The 22,191-nt window shown below is 42.9% G+C and overlaps 3 protein-coding genes and 1 non-coding gene across 7 annotated transcripts; 3 read left to right on the top strand and 1 right to left on the bottom strand.

The window, feature by feature from the left end:
- Nucleotides 1–341: 341 nt before the first annotated feature.
- prim1 (DNA primase subunit 1) lies at nt 342–9,509 on the top strand. 3 transcript variants are annotated; one of them, XM_028992810.1, is made up of 14 exons: nt 342–388; nt 3,282–3,392; nt 5,271–5,428; nt 5,723–5,829; nt 5,902–5,975; nt 6,075–6,211; nt 6,320–6,378; nt 6,599–6,708; nt 7,333–7,424; nt 7,894–8,029; nt 8,521–8,590; nt 8,705–8,814; nt 8,899–8,997; nt 9,218–9,509. In XM_028992810.1, the coding sequence occupies exons 3-14, from the start codon at nt 5,375–5,377 to the stop codon at nt 9,235–9,237; spliced, it is 1,068 nt and encodes a 355-aa protein (XP_028848643.1). In that variant the 5' UTR covers nt 342–388; nt 3,282–3,392; nt 5,271–5,374; the 3' UTR covers nt 9,238–9,509. The 3 variants fall into 3 exon arrangements, with proteins under 3 accessions (XP_028848643.1, XP_028848640.1, XP_028848641.1); XM_028992807.1 differs by lacking the exons at nt 342–388; nt 3,282–3,392 and adding an exon at nt 4,785–5,003; XM_028992808.1 differs by lacking the exons at nt 342–388; nt 3,282–3,392 and adding an exon at nt 4,970–5,059.
- Nucleotides 9,493–14,574, bottom strand: tfip11 (tuftelin interacting protein 11). Its single transcript, XM_028992804.1, has 14 exons — nt 14,311–14,574; nt 13,656–13,865; nt 13,410–13,563; nt 13,170–13,326; nt 12,944–13,071; nt 12,708–12,863; nt 12,423–12,614; nt 11,998–12,312; nt 11,784–11,890; nt 11,020–11,188; nt 10,699–10,942; nt 10,442–10,584; nt 10,187–10,352; nt 9,493–9,961 (listed from the first exon to the last, which is right to left on the bottom strand). The coding sequence occupies exons 2-14, from the start codon at nt 13,859–13,861 to the stop codon at nt 9,612–9,614; spliced, it is 2,487 nt and encodes an 828-aa protein (XP_028848637.1). The 5' UTR covers nt 13,862–13,865; nt 14,311–14,574; the 3' UTR covers nt 9,493–9,611.
- Nucleotides 14,574–21,850, top strand: naca (nascent polypeptide associated complex subunit alpha). Of its 2 annotated transcripts, XM_028992805.1 has the most exons (9): nt 14,574–14,645; nt 15,212–15,287; nt 18,634–20,076; nt 20,451–20,536; nt 20,676–20,753; nt 20,845–20,991; nt 21,202–21,330; nt 21,466–21,588; nt 21,712–21,850. In XM_028992805.1, the coding sequence occupies exons 2-9, from the start codon at nt 15,218–15,220 to the stop codon at nt 21,724–21,726; spliced, it is 2,091 nt and encodes a 696-aa protein (XP_028848638.1). In that variant the 5' UTR covers nt 14,574–14,645; nt 15,212–15,217; the 3' UTR covers nt 21,727–21,850. The 2 variants fall into 2 exon arrangements, with proteins under 2 accessions (XP_028848638.1, XP_028848639.1); XM_028992806.1 differs by lacking the exon at nt 18,634–20,076 and having other exon boundaries at nt 14,575–14,645.
- On the top strand, nt 21,045–21,119 carry LOC114798914 (small nucleolar RNA SNORD59). Its single transcript, XR_003751147.1, has one exon. It is a non-coding gene; the product is annotated as a small nucleolar RNA SNORD59 (small nucleolar RNA).
- Nucleotides 21,851–22,191: the final 341 nt, after the last annotated feature.

Below are 22,191 nucleotides of genomic sequence, written 5' to 3'. Positions count from 1 at the left end.
GGGCATCAAATAAATGAGGCAGAGGAGTGGCAGTAGGGTGTGGGGGGAGTTGTCTGGGATTGCCATGGTTTGTTATATATATGGGTGTTTGCAGTTGAGTTGACAGCTGTGTGCAGCTGTGGTTGTGTTTTGGTTGTGGCCACGTAGACGTCTTTGTCTGAGAAATAATACCCGATATCTCTTCAATGCAATTTGCATCTGATTAATTAGGTGATTTGAACTAATATTTGTATGCTTAGTTTCCCACGGAATGTATTAATGAACCCTAGACGTTGGTAATTAGCGGCATGACTGCCCTCTGCAGATACTGTGTTGTTCTTACAGATTGATCCAAAAGCAATGTTTAATCTTGTTCAATGCAGAGTGCTGCGATGAAGGCCTGCCAAATGTAAGTAATTACTAGGTAGGCACTGTGCAGTTTATTTATCCTCGCAAGGCTTATCATTATTCTACATGAGCTCTCCTCAACATGCGTACGGTTCATTTGCATCAGGAAAAAAAAAAATCTGTTCCGTCTTGATCATTGGCTGTGTCTTGTGCATTCATAATGAACCCATTCGATTTACAAGTGTTCAGATTTCAAGGCGCCCAGTTAAGCGTAAGGCATTTATGATCCACGCAGGATGGTAAATGAATAATTGGGTCACTGTGTGTATATTCTTGTGACTATGTACACGAGAAGAGTGTGCTGGTTATTCTAATAAATTATGTGAAAAATATTTAATGGCAGGGTTCGTTTTTAATGAAAAATATTTTTAATACCGATTTCACTGAAACCAAATTAATAATATTACTCAAGAAATCTGTGCTTCCATTATTGTCTTCAGAAAGATGCTTTATAGGAACGATACTTCATAAAAAATATTATTGAATATTGTTGTAGGTTAAGGGAAAGGGAACTGCACATAAAGCCCAAAATCCTGTTTTTTCACCTTTGCTGTTAGGACAATACTTTTTTTAGCAGGAGAAATGTAGTCATAGCAACAGCAGTAATGTCTGTGTGTGTGCTACACTAAAAGTCTATATTATGCAAACATTGATACCAGGGCCGTGCAACGACGATTGTCCTCAGATGCTGTTTTTATGTCATATTTATTTTTTTACACCCCCACGATGCCATGGTAATTTCCATTTACACTTTTTCCCCTGTTTTGCATCAGTTTCAGTGCTATGGCTGCAGTGACCTAGTACTGGCTGAGCTTTCCAACCTGTGCAGAAACCCTGATCTTCACAGGAGCAGCTCAGGTGTCTCAGGAAGGAGACGCACCTTCAGATCTCATTCACCATGCCACTTGTGTGGTTGTTTGCAGAGGCTTTAAGTAAATCAGGGGCAGGTTTCAGCACCTGTTTTCTAAGGAAGAGCTTTCATAAACAGGGGAGCTCATAAAAAAAGGACTGCTTTGAGCTTTTCCAGTGAGGAAGGAAGGGTTTTTTTTGGTGTCCACCCACATTGAAGAGGATGCCACGGGAGGAACAGGAAGGGGGCTGAACAATAGTGAGACACGCATCGGTGGAGTTCCGACATTAGGCTCAGGATTGTCTGGGAGAAGGAAAAGTCTGACACATTCCTCCGGTTATCTCGGTTAAACCACCTCCCGTCCAGCCCCCCCAAGTCATTCTTTGTACAACACGCTGCGCCTCCTCATCCTGAGGTGCACCTATTGTTATTAGCTAGACAGAAAATAGGATATTTTTAGAGGACCCAATCGGGTAAACAGACTGGTACAATTGTGCACCCTATAACCCCATTATACAGTTACCGGAGATACAGAAGGAACCAGAATTCAACAAAGCAGTGTCACAAACAACACTGCATTGTGGAGGATTGAACAGCATTTTTAATGTGGTTTTCTGACAACAAAATCCCCTTTTTTAAAACATTACCTTTAAAAACATGAAGTGGAGTGCACCATGGTTGACTACATAGGAAAGTTATATATCATTATTAATATTACTACTACTAATAGGTTTTGATATGCAGGTACATTCATATGGGCTTGTTCTTTTCAAATTAAGACACATTAATACAAACTACTTTTATGAAACACTTTTTGTCTTAGCATTTGCCTATATTGCTTATGCCAGACATTCCACAGTGTGAAAGATGATGTCTGGTGGTAAGTAGGCAGAGCTGGAACTGTAGGGAAACAGGACACTGAGGCTGGGGATGACACTGGGGGTAGGGCCAGGTCTATCAACAAGGACTGGCTGTTACTTTTGGGGGGAAGAGTCAAGCTGGGATGGGGAAGACCTGCAATTATTAATGTGCTTTGCTCTCTTTGTATGTATCTGCATGCACAAATGCAATACAAAGTATACAGGGGACCATGACATACCACAATTCACCCACATACCACCAATGTTGAGGATTTATTTTATATATATATATAAATTATGCACATCATCTTACATATGAGTTATACATTTTCTATATATAAAATGTACAACTCATATGTAAGATGTGTATAATTTAATGAAGGAATTAATGAGTTAATTAATCACCTCAGTAATAATAGGCAGATGTCGTAGAAGTAAGGATTCTGGGTTCAGCATCAGATGTTGGGGTACATTTCTTGATGTTCACAGTGACCTAGATGTCTGGAAATAAATATACACCAGCAAATTAGAATTTTGTTAATATGTAGGAGGAGGAGGAGGATGTGGGAAGGAGAGGTTCAGAAGGTCTTTTCTTCCAACCGCTGTCAGAGTCTACAACAAAGACCTCACAGTTGGCCACACACACAGACAAACACACACTTAAAATACACCATGGTAGTTACCAATTGTACAGGTGTACCCATTGTACATGTGTAGATACCAATTGTACATTGTGTAGATAATATACATATACATATTCATATTTATTTTTGCTGCTCTTACCTTTGTTCCATCCACTTCTGCTGTGACAAATGCAATTCCCCACTTGTGGGACTAATAAACGTTTATCTTATCTTATCTTATCTTATATGTAGCAAGTAACTAATCATCCAGTAGGTATTTTCCTACTTCCAGTTATTTTAATGAGGATGCACATACAAATATGCCCCATCTGCCAGTCATAGCAGCATTATGAAATATACATACATATAATATACATACATATACATATAAATAAAAACTATTATATTCATATTATGTTATTATATTATTATATTAAATAATTAGATTTTGATGGCTAAGCAAAAGGGCCATATAAAAGGGCTGTTCTGTTGATGTGCCTTTGAAACTAACCCTGTATCTGCTCAAACTTTGATCCTGATGACTTTCGATTCTACCCAAAGGCATGCTGGGGAGAAACAGAAAAAAGAATGGCAGAACTGCAAGAGGAGTGGAGCCGATAACAACAAGAAGTAAAAGGACAAACTGACCAGATGGGCAGGAACAGCCATACGGTAAGAGCAGATGTCTCCAATTTGTTCAGTAACACATCTTATGTGCCCTATTTCAGCATACAGACAAACAGTAGAAAATGTCACTCCACATTACAGACTAGAATGGCTTTTTGAGGGGACAATATGGAATGATTAGGAAAAGAAACACTGAAAAGCAGTACAGTACTACACTGTTAATCCTGTTAATCATAAAATACACACAGTAGCACTATTGTCTTCATGCATTTGGTAAAAGTGGACATAACTGCCTGCAATGCTTTGTGCTGAATACAAAAGTATGACCTGCAAGTGCTCCTTCTGTCAAGCAGAGCTCTCAACAAGATTGTAAACTGAAGAGGGGCACCACAGCATTTTGTCTACAGAAAGCTTCCTACCCCTACCACATTTAATCCCTAACAAATTTCAGCCAGAAACACATTTTGCAAAATGCAAAGTTCATCAATGTCAAAAAAAAAAATTATTTGACAGAAAGTCAGTTAATCCACAAAATGCAATTTGTCAGTAATTTTCTCCATAAAATACATTTATAAATTCCACATTGTCATGGCAGAAAGTGGAAAGTTCAAGATAAGAGCAGCAAAAAAACTATAGCACAGACGATATGTCAACTGTATAATATAACATTGGTTACAGTATGGTATTTAGTCCACAAAAAAATAATTTTGTGAATGAAAAAAAGTTATTTATTACACAAAGTGCATTTTGGGCCAGCGACGGCCTAGGAAACAGACCCATTATTTGTAAAGTTGCCGATTCCTGAACTGCCAAAGTTCCACTGAGCCAAGAACTGAAAGTACCCATGGGCACCTTTCATGGCTCCCTCAGGGGATGGGTTAAATGCAAACAACATTTGAAGTACACTGGGCCTCGCTCAGGGACACAATAGTAAGTGGGCTTTGAACCTGGGTCTTCTGGTTCATAGGCGAGTGTGTTACCCACTTGGCTACCACTCTCACAATGACGATCACTTCACTTTAACTTTCACTTGTCAACGACAGAAGTGAATTTGTAAATTTAATATTAATATTGCATCATATGTATATAGATATTATAAACCTGGTGTTTAACCATTTTAATCATATTTAGTCTGCATTCACTGTAGCATGGGTTAAAAAATACTTTGTGGACTCCCTCACAGAAGCAGAAAATTGTAATTTGGAATGCTTCAAAATGCATTTAAAAGAACTGACACCATAACACGCACAGATAATGTTACGCGGAGTCTCTGCATTGCAGGAGGGCTTGAGGTCATAGTTCGTCAGTGAAAGTTCGTGCTTCCACCAAATAATGATTGCCCTCTGGTGGCTAGTAAATGAGTAACTTAAAGCACTCTACTACATTTCCCATTAGCCCGTGCGCGGAGGCTTTACGTCATATCCTATTTACCTCAAGTTTCCGCGCGCTTTTCGCGCGCAAGCTGTCAGAGATTACTAGCGGATTTTATATGATCCTTTCATTGACTTACAGCTGACTTTTGTAATAGTTGTTCCGAAACCGCAAAAATGTCATCCTGTGATTACGACTCGTCGTGCCTGCCTGACCTGCTACCTCTTTACTACCGTCGCTTGTTTCCTTTTTCCCAGTACTACCGCTGGCTCAGTTACGGTGGCGGTAAGCAGCTAACAAGGGAAAGTTTACTATGGAGCGCCATTGTGATCATTATCAGGGTGATAAATAACTATACATCTTATTTTAATGTTCATAGGATTTTGGAAATTAACGTAAATATCGCTGTATTGGACATTAGTGAAGCTCGTTAAATTCACACGAATCTGCGAAAGTCATTCATTGTCATTGATTCTAGTAATGCGTAAATTCTCTTCATACCGTTTCGCAGAAATCACTGTTTTTAACTTGACGTTTTGTTTCTTATCTCAGTGACAAAGAACTACTTCCAGAACCGTGAGTTCTCCTTCACCCTCAAAGATGACATCTACGTCCGGTACCAGTCTTTCAGCAACCAGAGTGAACTGGAGAAGGAGATGCAAAAGATGAACCCGTACAAAATCGATATTGGAGCAGTGTACAGTCACCGGGTAATTTTGGTTGTAAATTGGTTTTGTTTAATTCTGCATTTGTCCGGGTGTTTGTGTGTTTTATGATTGAGGCAGTGGTTGACCTTGCGGGTTAGGAAATGGACCCGTAATCAGAAGGTTACCTGCTCGAGTCCTGAACTGCTGAGGTGCCACTGAGCAAAACACAGTCCCCCTCACACTGCTCCCGGCCTGTTATGGGTGCCCACTGGTCGCCATGGGTGATGGTTAAAAGCAGAGGGCACATTTTGTTGTGTGTGTATCACAATGACAATCACTTTCACTAATCACTTGCAGCCCAGCCAGCACAATACAGTGAAGTCTGGAACATTCCAAGCCCTGGAGAAGGAGCTGGTCTTTGATATTGACATGACAGACTATGACGATGTTAGGACTTGCTGCAGGTAATGATCTGCTCTTCTTCGGTTATGTGTTTCATGAGCGTTTATGTTGACAGCTGTGTTTGCCCCTTGTAGCGCTGCTGATATATGCAGCAGTTGCTGGACACTGATGACCATTGCTGTTCGTATTCTTGACCGTGCACTGAGAGGTGAGCACCAGCACAGTGTTCTGTCATGCACACGCTCTGTTCTGGATTTCATAACGATAACCGTCAACCATGTCATTTTGTTTGCATCCCACCCGATAGAGGACTTTGGTTTTCAGCACCTGTTATGGGTGTATTCTGGCAGAAGAGGCATTCACTGCTGGGTGTGTGATGAAGCGGCCAGGAAGCTGTCAGTGGCCGGTCGATCTGCTGTGGCAGAGTACCTCAGTCTAGTGAAGGTACCGTTGGCTTGTGTAGAATTTTTTTGTAGAATTTTGATTGTTCGGCTTAAACGGTTGATGTGGCTTTTATTTTTTTATTTAAGTTTTGTCTTGATACATTTTCAGGGGGGAGAGGAGACCTTAAAGAAAGTTCAACTTTCAGACCCCTTGCATCCATTCATCAGGTAGGGGTGAGAGATATGGGGCATGGACCTGATTAACTTACGTTAACTCATTACATGTGAGTTGTCACGTGAAGCCTCACTATGCCTGAAGTCTATATAAAAGTGTGATAAGTACCATAAGAACTACGAAGCTCATTTGACTTTGACACTTGGAACCATTCAAATGTGAATTGTGGCTCATTAAAGGTGGTTTGGTTAATCAACTCTTTCTTGTTTGCAGAGAGTCTCTGGCTGTGGTGGAACACTACTTCATTCAGTATGCTCTCATGGGACAGGATATTCTAGGCAACAGTAAAACCACTGACAAAGTGCTGAATTTGGTACCTGAAGATATCCTTTAACGTCTAATGAGGAGAAATCTTGTATTACATTTTGTGTCCAGTGTGATTTAGTTTTTTATTTATTACAGCTGATTCTCACAATTGCAACATTTTACATTTACAGGCCCTTGTTCAGAGCAACTTACAGCATGCTTTCAGGTTGAAAGTGAAAGTAATCAGTTCTGGTTCACTAGGGACCAATTATGAATACAGTCTATGCACTCAGTTGTAGTTTAGATTATTAGAAATAGTTCACAAGTATTGTCTTAAGAGGTCTTAAGCTGCCATTTGAAGGTATTCAGTGCTGCTGCTGTTCTGACCTTGTACCTTCAGAGGTGGAGGGTATTGGAGGCTCTTAGAATGTGAGGTTCAGTGTGAGGTATAATGACAGGAAGCCAGTAGCGGGAGTGGGCAGTAGCAGTGGGGTGGTGTGAGAGAATCTTGGAAGGTGAAACACCAATTGTGCTGCTGCATTCTGTATAATTTATCTGTATAAAATGCCTAGTAAACTAATTCTACATAGACAAGTCATGTTTTTACTTAGCCAAAATCTGGGTAGCATTATTGCATAGAAATTTGTGCTGAACAAACTACATGGCTATGTAGTGGTACTCCTTAACAATGCTGGTCCTACATGTGAGAGAAGATCTCCAGTCATTCTTCCAAAGTGAGAAGAACCCAGTGAAGCGCTGGAAAAAAATAAGCGGTTTGGTCCAGCAGCAACGGGTAGGTGGTGTTGCTTTTAGGCCTGCTACTAACGATTATTTTAATAATCGATTAATCTGTCTTTTATTTTTTTAATTGGTTAATCAGTGAATTTGATTGAAAAAGCACACTTTTCTGGTGGGAGGAGAAATGGGCGTGTCACACCAGACGTCTGCTAAAACAGACCACACAGTGGACCAGGCATTAGCACATACAAAAAAAACCACGTAACACGTGGTCATGTTGATCACATGCACAGACCACTACACTACTTGTTGCCTGCTTCCACTGGTGGGGGGAAACAGACAGAGTGTGTTTTTTTTTTTTTTTTTTTAATTATTAAATGTCTCCGCGTCGCACGATACAATGAATCGATTATGAAATTTGTTACTGACTCTTTTACAAATCGATTCGTTGTTGCAGTCCTAGTTGCTTTAAATAATCACTTTTCAGATGTGCAGTTCTTATATTCTGTGATTTTGATTGTCAGGTGACCTCCAGAAAAGGCTGCCAGTACATTGACAAGGAGATCATGCTCCAGTACTGCTACCCTCGGCTTGACGTGAACGTCAGCAAAGGGGTTAACCATCTTCTGAAGAGCCCATTCAGTGTACACCCAAAAACAGGTCAGGGTGAAAATGAATGTGGGTTCTAACAGCATTCAGAATTTTGAGTGAATGGCCTGCATTGGGATTGGAATCCAGGAAAGGAAGAGACTAAACTATGAAAATTATGAAAGAAAATGTGATTTTTGTGGAAACCTTATCTCTCGGAAACCTCAACGTTTCGTGCCTTAATATTATATATCCATCTCTATTCATAAATATTAAAATCTGGAACATTTCCTTCAGTGTACCAGCGGGAACTATATTGATAATACTCAATGTATTGTAATTTGTTCCTCATGGAAGGTAAATGAATGTACAATGTACAGTGTGCTTACATAAATTGCAATATGAGTTGGGTGTTTACCGCACCCAGTAAATTACTGTAAAAATTGCACAGTGTATGCCCATCTTAAGGTGTCAAATCTATATTCAGGGCATATTGTGCAGTGTTATGATTTTACAGCTCTGAACAGATGTTTTTTCTTCCCTTCTCTCACCATTTTAAACAGGGAGAATATCCGTGCCTATTGACCTCGAAGAACTGGACAAGTTTGATCCTTTTGCAGTTCCCACAATAAGGTTTTAGCATTTTCAGGGAAAATTATTATGCATGTCTTCTAAACCAAGTCTCACAGTGTCAAAGACGAAACTAATTAACTAACTAACTAAGGAATGGAAACCTTTTTTTAATAGTCTGATCTGTGAGGAGCTGGACAAACCCAGGACTGGGGAGGAAGAAGAAGTAGTGGAGGAAGAAAAAAAAGAAAATGAAATAGAAGCCGCTGAGCGCAGAAAAATTAGAGGTTTGTCGTTTGCTGGTGCTTAATTTCGAGTGTATTAACTGCTTTAATAATATTTTATTTGAGACCTGCTGATTTGCTTTGCAGACTATAAGCGGACAAGCCTGGCTAAATATGTGAAGCTCTTTGATCGATTTTTGGATGGGATGGCTCGTGCTCGCAAAGGAGAGATTCTGAGGAAGAGCGGTAAGAGCTGATGCACTGTATCATCATAACTGCACATAACATCATAACTATCATCATAATCGAACACTATTGGAAAAGTTTTGATTCACTTGATTATTAAAATCTAATCATCTAAATTATTTGTAGTTTTTTGTTTTTATCTGTGCTTGCAAATGACTATCCAATTACTGGAATTAGATTCGTTAACAGATTAAATTGTGTTTGATCTTTTTTGTTTCAGACCTCCAAAAGGAATTTTAACCTGGACCAGTACACTGTTATCAGTATTCATCCTACTGAACAGATTAGAGTTCTAAGTACTTTAAGGTGCCCTATAAAATGTCACTGGCCAAATGCAAAGATCTTCATGGCTTCTGTGTAAACTTAAGTACACATGGACTCAAATGCAACTTGAACAGGTTTTATTTTGAATTGTATATTTTATAATCGTGGTTAAAAAAATAAAGTGTTAAACCTTACTGCTGAAACTTTATGGTAATAAATAAACCAAGAACATTTTATTAGGAAACTGATTTATTTGTGTGGAACTGATGAACACGTCACATGTACAACTTTATAAAACAATACAACCTACTTCCATGGAAAGGTTTTTCTCCCCCCACAAATATCTCTGATCACTTAGCCATGTCAATAAGGCTCTGGAGTGAGGTCGGAACCCATGTCTTCTCCCCCTGAACAAAAACCACGCCCCTGTCAATGTAGATGACTATGCGGCCAAAGGTATACAGCTGCTTGCCCTCATGTTGCTTGGCAACTAGAGGCATAAAGACAATGCCGTTCTCTTCAGCCTTTGCTTGGATTAGGTCCTTGAAGTTAGTGGGTGCAGTCATGCCAGTGATGCCCCTTGGGACAACACTCTCGACCTCCCGCCGCTCCTGCACAACTTTGTACTGGAGATCTTTCCTTCGCTCTGTGTGCGTGAGGTAAGCGATGTTCTCCCGTGCTCCAGGCTGCATGTAGTCACCTGGGATGATGGAACAAATGAAAAGTTTGGTTAAAGTGAACCCTACCAGCAGTCAGCAAAGAAAACATATGCAGCATTCCATGAGAACAAATGAAATTCTCCATCGCTGTGTATTACTGATTTTAAGCAACATTCAGTGCAGGGAACACAATGTGAACTCAAATGTAGATGTTTTTTGTAAGCATGATAGTTATTCAGAGTAAAATGAGCAAAAACCAGACTGACCCATGCCAGAGGACACAGCTCTGTTCATGACGTCCAGGGCCTCGTTGAACTTCTCCTTAACTAGTGGCTGTGCCAGCAGAACATCTGAGAACATAGACTTCCAGCCCAGGTACCATTTAGTGATCTCTTCATAGTTAGGGCTGTTACTAAGCCAGGAACACAGCACCTGTATTTAAATTAAATGCATGAATTAAGACATTTTCAATTTATTTTTTTTTTTACAATATCACAGATTATGTGATCACACCAACAAACCTGAAGCCACTTGGGGAAAAAGTTCTTGTCCAAGAGGCCAACCATGCAGGAGGGTGAAAGCATGCCTTCCCAATCCATCACCCAGTGGAAAGGCTCCAGGTGCTGCTGGTGTGGATTTATCACCATTTCACCTAAACACAGAGCTACACCAGAGACACACAAAGGATCAATTATGTATTTCTAAACAAGTCCTTTGGACAAGTCACTGTCCAAGAAATCTTCAAATTTTTTTCTCTTTAATAATAAAAGGTACTGACCAAGCTTGGGCACAATGTTCTTGACCATGAATGCCTCCCAAGCTCCTGGGGTGAACACATCCTTCCATGGCTGCAGGATCAGGCGGGCAGAGCTGTCACTGGGGTGCCAGCGCTGCAGGGCGTTGGCCAGCTTGCTGCGGATGGGGGGGTACAGGGGCTCCAAGCGGTTCAGCAGTAAGGGCAGCCAAGGGTGGAGCCAGGAGTGGATGGGCACAGTGTCAGTCAAGGGGTTCCAGTTCTCCACCTAACCAATAAGACAATAGCAAATTAGGGCTGCGTGTGTACATCATTCTGTGATCAGGTCACAGTTCATGCAGCCACCTCTCTCTGTAGCTTAGGTAAGACGAGCTGCTCCACTATATGATCAAGAATCCAAAGGGGCAGCAATGGGGCCCAGCACTCAACACTGTCCACCATGGGTCCTACATTTCTGGGCTGCCACTGAGTGATGGTGCTCCTCAAAGCAGGAACCCAAACCTCCCAAAGCAACCTAAATAAAAGCATGATGAAAGCATGATGAACATACTGTAACATCAGGATTTGAAAACAAATTTGTTGAAAACCATTTGAAAGCATAAATCCATTACATCTCTTTTGTAGACATACTTAAATTACATACAAAATTATTGTAGGAAGTCCTGTTTTTCCTGGGTCTAGAGTATAATGATTAAGGGTGCTTTCACACTAATCAGTCGGTGAGTTTTAAACACTCTTGGTTCGGTTTCCTTTCACATAGGGAAAAATCCAAGTGAACCAAAATGCATTGCTTCACATTACACAAGAACTTTCTCTCTACTGATTGGTCAGATGTATCACCGCAGGAACAACAAAACAGGAAGCAAATGACATTCAGCACGTGTTCTCACCAAGACGGACTGCACCAGATTTGATTTGAATCGAATCAATACCACCTCGATTTTCAAGCGCACTAAAGCCTGTGCACCATAAACCATTCATACTAAAACATCTAAACAACAATTCTAATTACTTTGGAAATTTAGAAATTATTAACATGATTTGACTAAGAGTGAGACAGAATTATTTTTGGTTTATTGGGGTATTGAGATATATTAAAGCTTAAATACCTGTGGTAGGGGTCCATGTTGGATGAGTCTGGTGCGCTGTGATGAAACTGCCCTGACTCCAGAATGGACCTCCACTGGCCCACATCTTCCAAAGCAAATGAACAGTCCTACAAAAGAGACACCACAGCCTAATTTCATGTCATAACAGTATAGAAAAAAGCACATCTAATTTGCATATATTTCTGTTTTGCACCTCCATATCATGGTTTCTCACCTTAAGGGGGTCCCAGTTACGAAGTTTTTCCCTCAGAAGAGGGTGTACCACTGACACAGCCAGGTCTCCCAAACCCAGAGATTTGTATTCTTGGTAGAATTCAGTCTGCATTTTTTCAAAAACCTCTGCACACTCCTGCAGTGTCAGAGCAGGGCTGCCATGGGTATCGCCCAATTCAAAACGTTCTACCAGATCCAGGACCTTTTCCAATCGGGTTATGGCTTCATTTTCCTCACTCAGCCTGGCCTGTAGGGCAGTGCTCTCATGTGAGAGAGACAGTACTGTGTCCCGCTCGTGTTGCAGCTGCCGAGCACTCTAAACAAGTAGGAACAGTAAAAGAAAAGAAAAAAAAAAGTAGTAAGGTCCAAAATTCTAAAAACAAAGTAATATGGAAATGACAATGTGGGAAATTTCGAGGCTAGGACCTGCAAAATGTCTTGCTCTGTAAGCTCGATGAGAAGTTTGAGGTTGTGCTCCAGTTCTGGAAGAGTGAAGCCAGAGCTCTTCTGGTCCCGGCTCAATTCACTTATAGGTGCCTCCTCAGGAACACTGTGTTTTTGAGTCATCTGGCTGTAGCTGTAATACACTCTCTGCTCTCTGCCAGTCATATCTATAACCTGACAGAGAGAGGAAAAAATGAATGGCTAGAATAATAAACAACAGAAGAAATAGGCTCACTTAAACACGAACTAATGTACATGACCACTAACCTTCACTTGCGCCAGTTCTCCAGCTGGTGCAGACATTGCCTTCCCAGATAGTTTCCCATGGGCTTTCAACTCCTCCACAGTTTTATAAGAATACTTCGGCTTCTTCTTGCCAACACCTGGTTCCCTTCGCCACTGCCCCAACTCTTTCTGGAACTCCTGACAAGGAAATAAGTGATGATGGGAAAATAAGAAACAAACATTCAGTACTTTTACAATATTATGTGGTTGACTCTTGCCTTCTCCTCCTCTTCCTCTGAATCCACCACAGGGAAGTCCTGGAGAGACTGTTCAGTCCTTTCATTGCCATAAGCCCCCACAGCTCCCTTTCCTTTTCTCATCTTGGCCTCAATTGGATTGACAATGCCTATAAATACAAATAACAGCGTCCAGTGTTAATATAGGCATAAGGCTATAATAAAAAACAAATGTTGACAACCAGTAAGGTGATGGTTATTTTTTTACCCTGTGCATTTTTCCCCAAGCCTTTGCCTTGTACATAACCCATCTTCTGCAGGAGCTTCTGGCCAATACCACGTGTGTGCTTCTCCCAAGTGCCTATTTCCTGCCCTGGTCTAATACCACCAGCAAACGTCCTCTGGGAGGTCTTGAAGTTCCCACCCTATAAAACAAAAAATGCAAGAACCCCCTGAGAGTTCAGTAAAACACAAATAAAACAGTAAGTATGGAACAGGAGGGTCCTACTGTTTGCAGTTTCTTGGGAGCGGTTGCACGGGGTGGGGCAGGAGCTGGTCCTTCATCATCTGAATCATCTGAGGCTTGCTGTTGGCTCTCCTCAGCAGCAGTTTTTCGAAGTCCAGCACTGATAAAGTTGACAGGTGCTGTGTAGTCCTTGGTCCTAATTAATAAAAGCAATTAAACAAAATTTGTTATACATTTTTATAATGTTTTGAGAAAGTTTTGGCACAACAATTTCATGACCGCACATACCTCCTCCCCCCAAAACTTGGCCGCTCATCGTCAGAGTCACCTTCGGCCCATATCCCATATGTTGCCTCTTCTTTGGTCTGCCGGTGTCTTCTCCGCTCTGGGTTGAACTCATTAGCCAGGTCCCATTCAGTCACCTCAAAATTCTCAATCTCCACCCCGTCCTCCTCCGCATCGCCTCGACTCCCATACAGGTGGGACATGGACATTATTCTGCGAAGTATAAACCAGAAGATTTACAACTGACACCCTGAACATTAAGCCACTGGCTACAATGAGGGGTCAAATACGACTACGGGTGGTTATGAATTTATGAATATATACGTCTTGCACTTAGCTGTACAACATTTAAGACATAACTGTCTTTACACTAGGATTTGTGTATGTTACGTTACAGAACAGAGGCGCCATTTGCCTTAGCTTTAATGTAAACAGGTGGTAGTAGCACTCGCCTATGAACCAGAAGACCCAGGTTCAAATCCCACTTATTACCATTGTGTCCCTGAGCAAGGCAATTAACCCCAAGTTGCTCCAGGGGCGACTGTCCCTGTAGCTACTGATTGTAAGTCGCTCTGGATAAGGGCGTCTGATAAATGCTGTCAGTGTAAATAGAGCCTAAGAGTTAAGTGAAGATAAGTTAAGTGAAGACAAGTCCTACCTGCTTCAAATTAGCTTCGAGTCCCACAACAAAATTAGCAAGCAGGCTAACAGTGCACGCCACCTGCACACTACTACACGCAGGGCAACATGAAGAACATTCTCGGAAAGCTTTATACTTTCCTTTTCGCGTCACTGAAAAGATGTGCGCTAAAGCCGAGGGGAAAGAACGCGAACTTAACAGTTGACCAAATCACACGCGTAAACCAACAGGACTGCCGAAAGCAAGCACTTCCGGCAACCGGGCTGACCCGGAAGCACTGACTGCGATATCACCGCGAGCCAAAGGTCAGTCTCTCTCTCTCACGGCCATCTTGGATACCGAGCCCTGACTTGGTGAGTCGTCCGCCTCGAATCGCTCTCAATCTGCCGCGTAAACGACACCGTGGCCGCTTTACCGGCTCGCTGCAGCGTTTGTCCGCGTCGCGTCTATGCTCACGGCCCAGTATTGACGCGAACCGCGTTGCGTGTGAGACGCCGTGTGCCGCGAACGTTGTCGTCGCACGGGACAAAATGGAGAGAGTCGCGGCGCCGTCGGCCCGCGCGTTACCGGCGTGTTCCGAGTTTTTTTTAGTTCCACGTGGGCCCCGAGTCGCTCCTCGAATTGTTCGCGTGTAGCGGAGTCGGCGTGGTCGTCGAGCTCGGACGCGCTTCTCCCCGTGTTTTGGGGAACGCCGCGCCGGTGCTGACGCTGCCGTCGACACGCGTGGATCGTGGGCGGTGAAACCGTGTACTACTACGTTTCGTTTGCGAATGTCCAGGTCCAGCATGTTTTTTTTTTTTATTGCGTGTAGTGTTGTCCGGCGTTTGTTTGTTCGCTGAAAACACGCGACTCGAACAAGCGTCGGAACGTTCGTCTCTCGTTTCAATTCTGACTTCGATTTGTATGCCTTTCGTTGCAGACGACCATGCCCGGCGAAGCTACAGAAACTGTCCCAGTGACGGAGCAGGAGATGCAGCAGCCCCAAGTGGAGACGGGTTCGTACTCTCAGCTTGATTCGCCTGCATGGAGTTTTTACTAAAAACCCGTGGCTGATGGTGGGGTCCTGGAATTATGCCTGTGCGACACAACCACGTCCCCTCCAGCACGTGTTCATCCTGCTGAGTAAGGGACAATGGAGCCGACTAGTGTAGTACTGTGAGCTGGGTGATCCAGGACCACTCGATCCATTCGGTCAATTCGTTGCTTGCGTTGACCGGCCTGGAATGCGTGTGAAGTGTTGGACTGCATGAACGTCTGTCACATTCTATCCCTAAACAGTGAGCTGAGTTTTAGGTTACATTTGGTCTATTTATGCTTTTAGCATATGTTGTGCTGGATGTATTCAGCAAGTATGTTTTGGGTAAGGCGCGCTCTTTGCGATATGAAGTTCAGCTTGTACTCTCCTGAAAGTGTTTTGGGTCCTTCAACACCTCTTGACCTCGTGTTCACATGTGTACGCTGCATGGCGATGGACACCAACTCACTGCCACGGTGCACTTTTGACTGAGCAGTTGTCACTGGGCCACCTGTGTTGTGCTCACTTTTATTTTTTTTTTATTTAAATAGTATGTGGCACGAAGGGTCTGTGGTCCTGCTGATTTGTTTTCCTTTCCCCTGTACTCCACTTCCTGCTCGTCTTCTCCCCCTCAGCTTTTGGGATATTGAGTTCTTCACCAAAAGCAGGCCCTGAGGCCGCAGTGTTGCTCACTAAGGAGAGTGACCCTTTGGCGTCTGCCATACACCCAGCGAATAAAAATAGTCCCGAGAAGAAAGCCAACTGTCTGGATTTGGCAAATCTAAATGAGCCCCAAGTGCCCTCTGTAACCTTACCTGAAGCTAATGTAATTGCAAAAGAAGCATCTGATGTCATGCTTGGAGAGGTACCCAGAGAAGTGTTTCAGGAACCAGGCCCAACTTCTCCACATCAAGAAAACAGATCTGCTTTTGCTCATGAAGTGAAATTCACTGGTGAACCCCAAAAGGCTGTGGAACCTTTCGCCCCAGTGCCAGAGGGTCCTCCACCCCAAGACGAAGAACCTGCTAACCAAGTTGGACCGGAAACTGCGAACATGAGTGACACCATCCCGGGGCCCCGGCGGGCCCCGAGCTCAGATATGGATGAAAGCACTGACGCTGGTGATGTGGCGGTTCAGAATGGTACAGCTTTGGCGAAACCAGAGCTGTCTGTAGTGCACTCTGAAGTAGTCCAGACCATTGAGGCTGGCCCTGGCCAGACTGCCCGGCATGTGTCAGGTGGGTGGTGTGTGACGTCTTACCTGAAGTACATACCCACTATCTTACTTGTGTCCCACCTCTTTCGTTTGCTTCAGTTATAAGTTAAAGCTGCAAGGCAGCAGCTAGGCTATAACTTGGTTATACAATGTTTTTATTTCTTTTTGTAATACTTGTTAAATGATGTGATTTATCACCCTGTCTGTCATCACTTAAGCTTAGTGACATGTACGTAACTTGTATTAGTTGAACAGCTGTTTAGTGGAGGGGGTGTGTTCAGCCTCGGTTTTGTGGCCTTTAAATGCGGTGAAGTCTGCATGTAGAAAGAGAGAGCAGCTGCTGATGGCTCACAGAGACCTTTCACACTTAAGTGTTGGAGTCAATTTTTTTTTCCAGACATGGAAGACACTGGTTTTGTTCTGTGTTTTTTGACCACATGTTCTGTGTGGGCTTTTTTTTTTGTTTTTTTTTCACAACTTCATCTGCTAATTAATGTAGATATTGCAGAAGTGACATTTGTTCGTTATATGAAAAGGGTTTGTTGACCAGATATTGTCATACATTTCGTTGAAAAAAAACACAACTGGTGCATCAAATTAGTTTTTTGTTGCTGCATTACATATTGGCAATAATAGTCAATATTTACTTATACATGATTAACTAACAATATGGTTAATGAAGTTCTTTATTTGAAGGTACTTACTGAAAATGTGTTGGTGCTTAAAGTGCTTCACTGAGCTGAAATTAAAACAAGATGAAATTTAAGTAAAATAATTCAAATTAGAAGTGCAAGTGTTTAAAGGGCATTGAGGAATTAGGTTGCACTCTAGAGCCGTGATTTAACTTTGCGGGCAGCTATGAAATGTGCCCAGGATCAGTACCTTCCTCAAGGTGCTCTGTGGCACCTTGGTGGTTTGGGATTACATGTCCGCTTCCTTACCTGCTAGGGCTGCACGATTCTAAGAACAAGTTTGCAATTTAATTTGTGATTATTCAGTATATGTGTATTAAATACTGCAGCATAATCATACATCAATGTATGAACTGTTCTGTAACTAGCATACCACGATTTGAGAGTGCGTCCTTGCTTCTGTTTGAGTGAGCGTGGCTTTAACATGGGACACTGATTGGTGAGCATGACTTTCTATTATGTGATTGGACAATGGGGGTCACATGTGTGCCCTCGTGCCCTGCAGACTACAGCCGTTTTCAGATTGAACATGACTTGCCCTTTGCTTCTATGGCTTGTGTTGGGCAAGAGCGGTTGTCAGTCATGTGCAATGGCTAGGGTTTTGCGCGGTTAGCACCGTGGTCAAAGTTGAAAGGTGGGTTTGTCAAGTGGTAATGATGACGCACACTTTCTAATGAAGGGCGGGAAGTATGTCTATAGAGGAAAGCATTGCAGAGAGTCTGTATCATATGAATTTAGACCCAATGTCTAGATACAGGCAGTCAATTAAAAAATGTTGGAAGATACTCATATCTATTCAATATAGAATCTAAGCAGGCAGTCTTTGGTCTGCCCCTTCAAAACGCACACAGCGGGTATGGAGGAAGCTGATATCAGTGTCTTGAGTGACCAGATATCTACAACCACATTGTTCTTACCAATCTTATCTGTTTTTTGCGTTGAACGCACCTCACTGATATTTTAAGAGGATATTTAAATTTCGCAGCGAACTTTGTTTTACGCATTTATTCAAATCCTGATTTTTGTTTGATTTCAATATTTCATTCAGCCCAGTTACACTCTGTGCCATCCCCACCCCAAATGTCAGGGTCATAATTAGCTTGTGGCTAACGTTTAGTGAAAAGGGTAAAGATTTAACTGTAGAGGTAGGCATGGCTACAAAGACTACTTACAACATCAAGAATTCACACTATAACCTTAATCAAATCAACTGTCAGTTTAACAATTGCTCGTGCATTGAGTTCCAACATGGTCCAACATGCTATGAAGCTTGAGTGCAACTGAAGCTCAGGTCCATGCGTTGAGGCTATGTTCATACCTTTTTAACTTGCCTCTGTGTGTCCTTAACTGCATGGTATGACATTTAACACCATGCAATGGAAAAGTGCCTCAGACTGAAATCTATTTATCTTCTTCAGCTGCACCCTCTGCTCCCGTTCCACCTCAGGCTGCAGCTCAACCCAAATCTAAAGAGGCCAAGGCCGGGCCAAAACAGCCTCCTCAAACCTCTGCCCCTAAGGCCGTTCCTGCAGGCAGACGAAAACGTTCCTCACTTTCTGCCTCGTCCTCTTCTCCCACTTCTCCTAAATCTGTGTCTGCTCCACGGGCCACCCCTCCCTGTTCCCCTCTAGCCTCCCCTCAGACCGAGGCTCCCGTTTCTGGCAAAGGAGACCAATTGGCTCCCAAGGTGGTGAAGGCCAAGCAGGGCAAAGCCAAAAAGGCAGAAGCTTTCAAGCCAGCTGAACAGCCAGGCCTTCAGCCTGTGTCTGCCACGGCAGAGGCTGAGGTTACCAAAACTCCTGCTGCTCCTGCCGAACCCGAAAAGGCTGAAGTGGTCAAGGAATCTGCTCCGATTGCTAAGCCTGCTGCTGCCCCGGTCCCTAAACCAGTTTCTGCTCCTGTCACCGTTCCATTAGCAGCTGAGCCCAAAAACGTTAAAGTAGGCAGTCCAGTTACCAAGGAAACAGTAGCACCAGAAAAGCAAGTTCCGCCCAGTGTGGGTGTGTCTAAAACTTCTGTGGCTCCTAAAGCAACTGAAAAATCAGCGGTTGTGGAGGCTAATTCTCCAAAAACTGCCCCTCCATCCTCTAATGCTACCAACAAACCTGTTGCTCCACCACCCGCGGATGCTGCTTCTCCCAAAGCAGAAACTCCTTCAGTAGCATCTAAAGATACCCCTAAACCAGTTGCTTCACCCCCCATAGAGCCGGTGTCTCCCAAAATCACTGCTGCCCCAGCAGTGCCTAAAGCTGCTCCAGGGCCAGTCGCTCCAGCAGTTGTGGAAGCTGCATCTCCTAAACTCACTACTGTGCCTGTACCTACTCCAAAGCAAACACTTCCCAGCCCAAAGTCATTTGCAGAGGCTGTGGCATGCAGTCCACCTAAAGTGCAGCCTGAGATCTCCAAGGCTGTATCCAAGGGCAAAGGTGCTGCCCCCAAGGTAGCAGTGGAGGGTCCTAAGGTAGAACCTGCAGCCAGTCCTGCTCCTAAGCAGGCTCTAGTAGCTGCTCCTTCAGCTCCAGCCTTGGAGGATGATGATGAGCTTCCACCTCTCATCCCTCCAGAAGGTGCTGTTACAGTGCCAGTTTTCCAGCCTCCTACCCCAGTGCAGACCCCACCAAAACAGGCCCCTGTAGTGACCAGCGTTGCCCCCCAGGGAACGGCCAAAGCCCCAAATGCAGTTCCTGCTCCAGTTTTGAAAGCTGCTCCTGTTGCAGCAACAATTACTCCACAGGCAGCCCCAAAAGCCAAAAATGTTGCTTCTAAGGTTGTGCCCCCAGCCCCAAAGTCTACCACCACTTCTACTGCTGCCCCTGCTAAAGCCCCACCCAAACCGGAGCCTGTGATCAAGAACGACAAGGGTATTCCTGTCTGTCTGTCTGTGTGCTCCCAGTATATACAGCCTTATATTTAAATAAGGTTCGCGTGGACACGGGTCCTTTTTCGCCCTGTCTTATGTTTCGTTGTTGAACAGTTATTTCAGGATTTTTTTTAAAAACTGTTTAAAGTACATATTACTGCTTCACTGAACCACAGATATATATATTTTCTTATACCTTTACACCTTTTTTCTGGTACTGTCTTCACCATCAGCCAGGGTTCAGGTTTAGAATTTCTTCCTTGTTGATTTTCTTTTCAACTAAGTCTACAGTAAAAGAAAGTGGCATTTCCTTGACTTTGCTCCCATATGTAGCATCTGTTTTGTGTAACTAATGAGTACTGACTAATCCCATAGGGTCTGGAACCGAATCCGACAGTGATGACTCTGTGCCTGAACTGGAGGAACAGGACTCTGCGCAATCACAGACCCAGCAGGCACAGGTATCCCACCACACCACCGTGTCATGTTTTGGGTGTATTATTATTTTTTTATTATTATTATTTATTTGGTTTGTTTTTTTTTCATCATCTTTTAATTGCCAATCTGTTATGGAGTGTTACTAATGAATTTAACATGCAGCTTGCAGCAGCTGCTGAAATCGATGAGGAGCCTGTTAGCAAAGCAAAACAAAGTAGAAGTGAAAAGAAAGCAAGAAAGGTATGCATACTTGTTTCCCAGATTGTTGTACTGATTGTGGTCCACCCCTCCCCCAATGTCTACGTGAGCAATGTCCCATCTCTCTTCTCAGGCCATGTCGAAGTTGGGTCTTCGACAGGTGACTGGGGTCACCAGGGTAACCATTCGCAAGTCCAAGAACATCCTGTTCGTAATCACTAAACCAGATGTGTACAAAAGTCCTGCTTCAGACACCTACATAGTCTTCGGTGAGGCTAAGGTAAGTTCTTTGAACACGTAACTTTTAATATTTAGTCTTCAGCCAAGACTTGACCATCTGTGATGACTTAACAGCATGACTTTCGTTCTTCTGAATCTGCTGAAGCCAAACAATCTGTGCTGAGTGGGAACAAGCATATTGTTGAATTGCGGGTCGATTTGGTTTATTTGCAACTTCGGGTTTATTGCTTCCATTCGGTCCCTTCCCCAGATTGAAGATCTGTCACAACAAGCACAGCTGGCTGCTGCAGAGAAATTCAAGGTCCAGGGAGAGGCTGTTTCAAATGTCCAGGAGAACACACAGACGCCAACCGTACAGGAGGAGAGCGAAGAGGAAGAGGTTTGTGATGTTGCACTGTCCAATGGCGCAAATGAGTGGAATTCTGGATTCAGCTCTGTGTACGGGCTCAGGCTCTTCTACTGTTCTGTTCTATTATGGTATGCCTGCTGACTGGAGCATTGTGCTGATTTGCAGGTGGACGACACCGGGGTCGAGGTGAAGGACATTGAGCTTGTGATGTCACAAGCCAATGTGTCACGGGCAAAGGCTGTACGGGCCCTGAAAAATAACAACAACGACATTGTCAATGCTATTATGGTCTGTTTCATTTCATTTTTATTCACAAATAAATGTATTAATACATTCAAATTTGTGCACAAATTTATGTGCATTTTGCATAAGGATTTTTTTTTTAAATCACTTTTTTTTTTTTTTTTGCAGGAATTGACGATGTAAGAAGGCACCAGCATCGGGGTTGAAATGAGATGTTGCTGATTTAATCTACTCTATATTGTTTGTACAATTTATATCCAAGCAGAATAAAGGTGTGGCTTGATGAAAATAAAAAGCGCTTTGGTTACTTTGGATGGATGGATTCACAATGAATGTTTAATGCATGACACTTAAGCATGTTTTTTTTTATTTATTTTTTTTTTTAACCTGTCCTTTGTTCAATGCAATAAAACATCGGCAATATACTTTGCAACCTGTAAAAGCTTCGCCAATTATGGGAACCAATCTTTGTTCGCAAGAGTTTTTGTCTCTCCTGACTCAAACCTGCACTGTATCGTGTGTGTCCCGTTCTGGGTTGGTTCTTTTATATATTTATTTATTTATTTATTTTAGATTGGTATCTCATCGGTAGCCCAAATCATAATAGGTTTTGATAAGGTACAGTGATTTACAAATCATGGGTGTACA

This window comes from Denticeps clupeoides, chromosome 10 (assembly GCF_900700375.1).
Source record: "Denticeps clupeoides chromosome 10, fDenClu1.1, whole genome shotgun sequence".
Lineage (NCBI taxonomy): Eukaryota > Metazoa > Chordata > Actinopteri > Clupeiformes > Denticipitidae > Denticeps > Denticeps clupeoides.
This window is presented reverse-complemented; position numbering and strand designations above follow the sequence as displayed.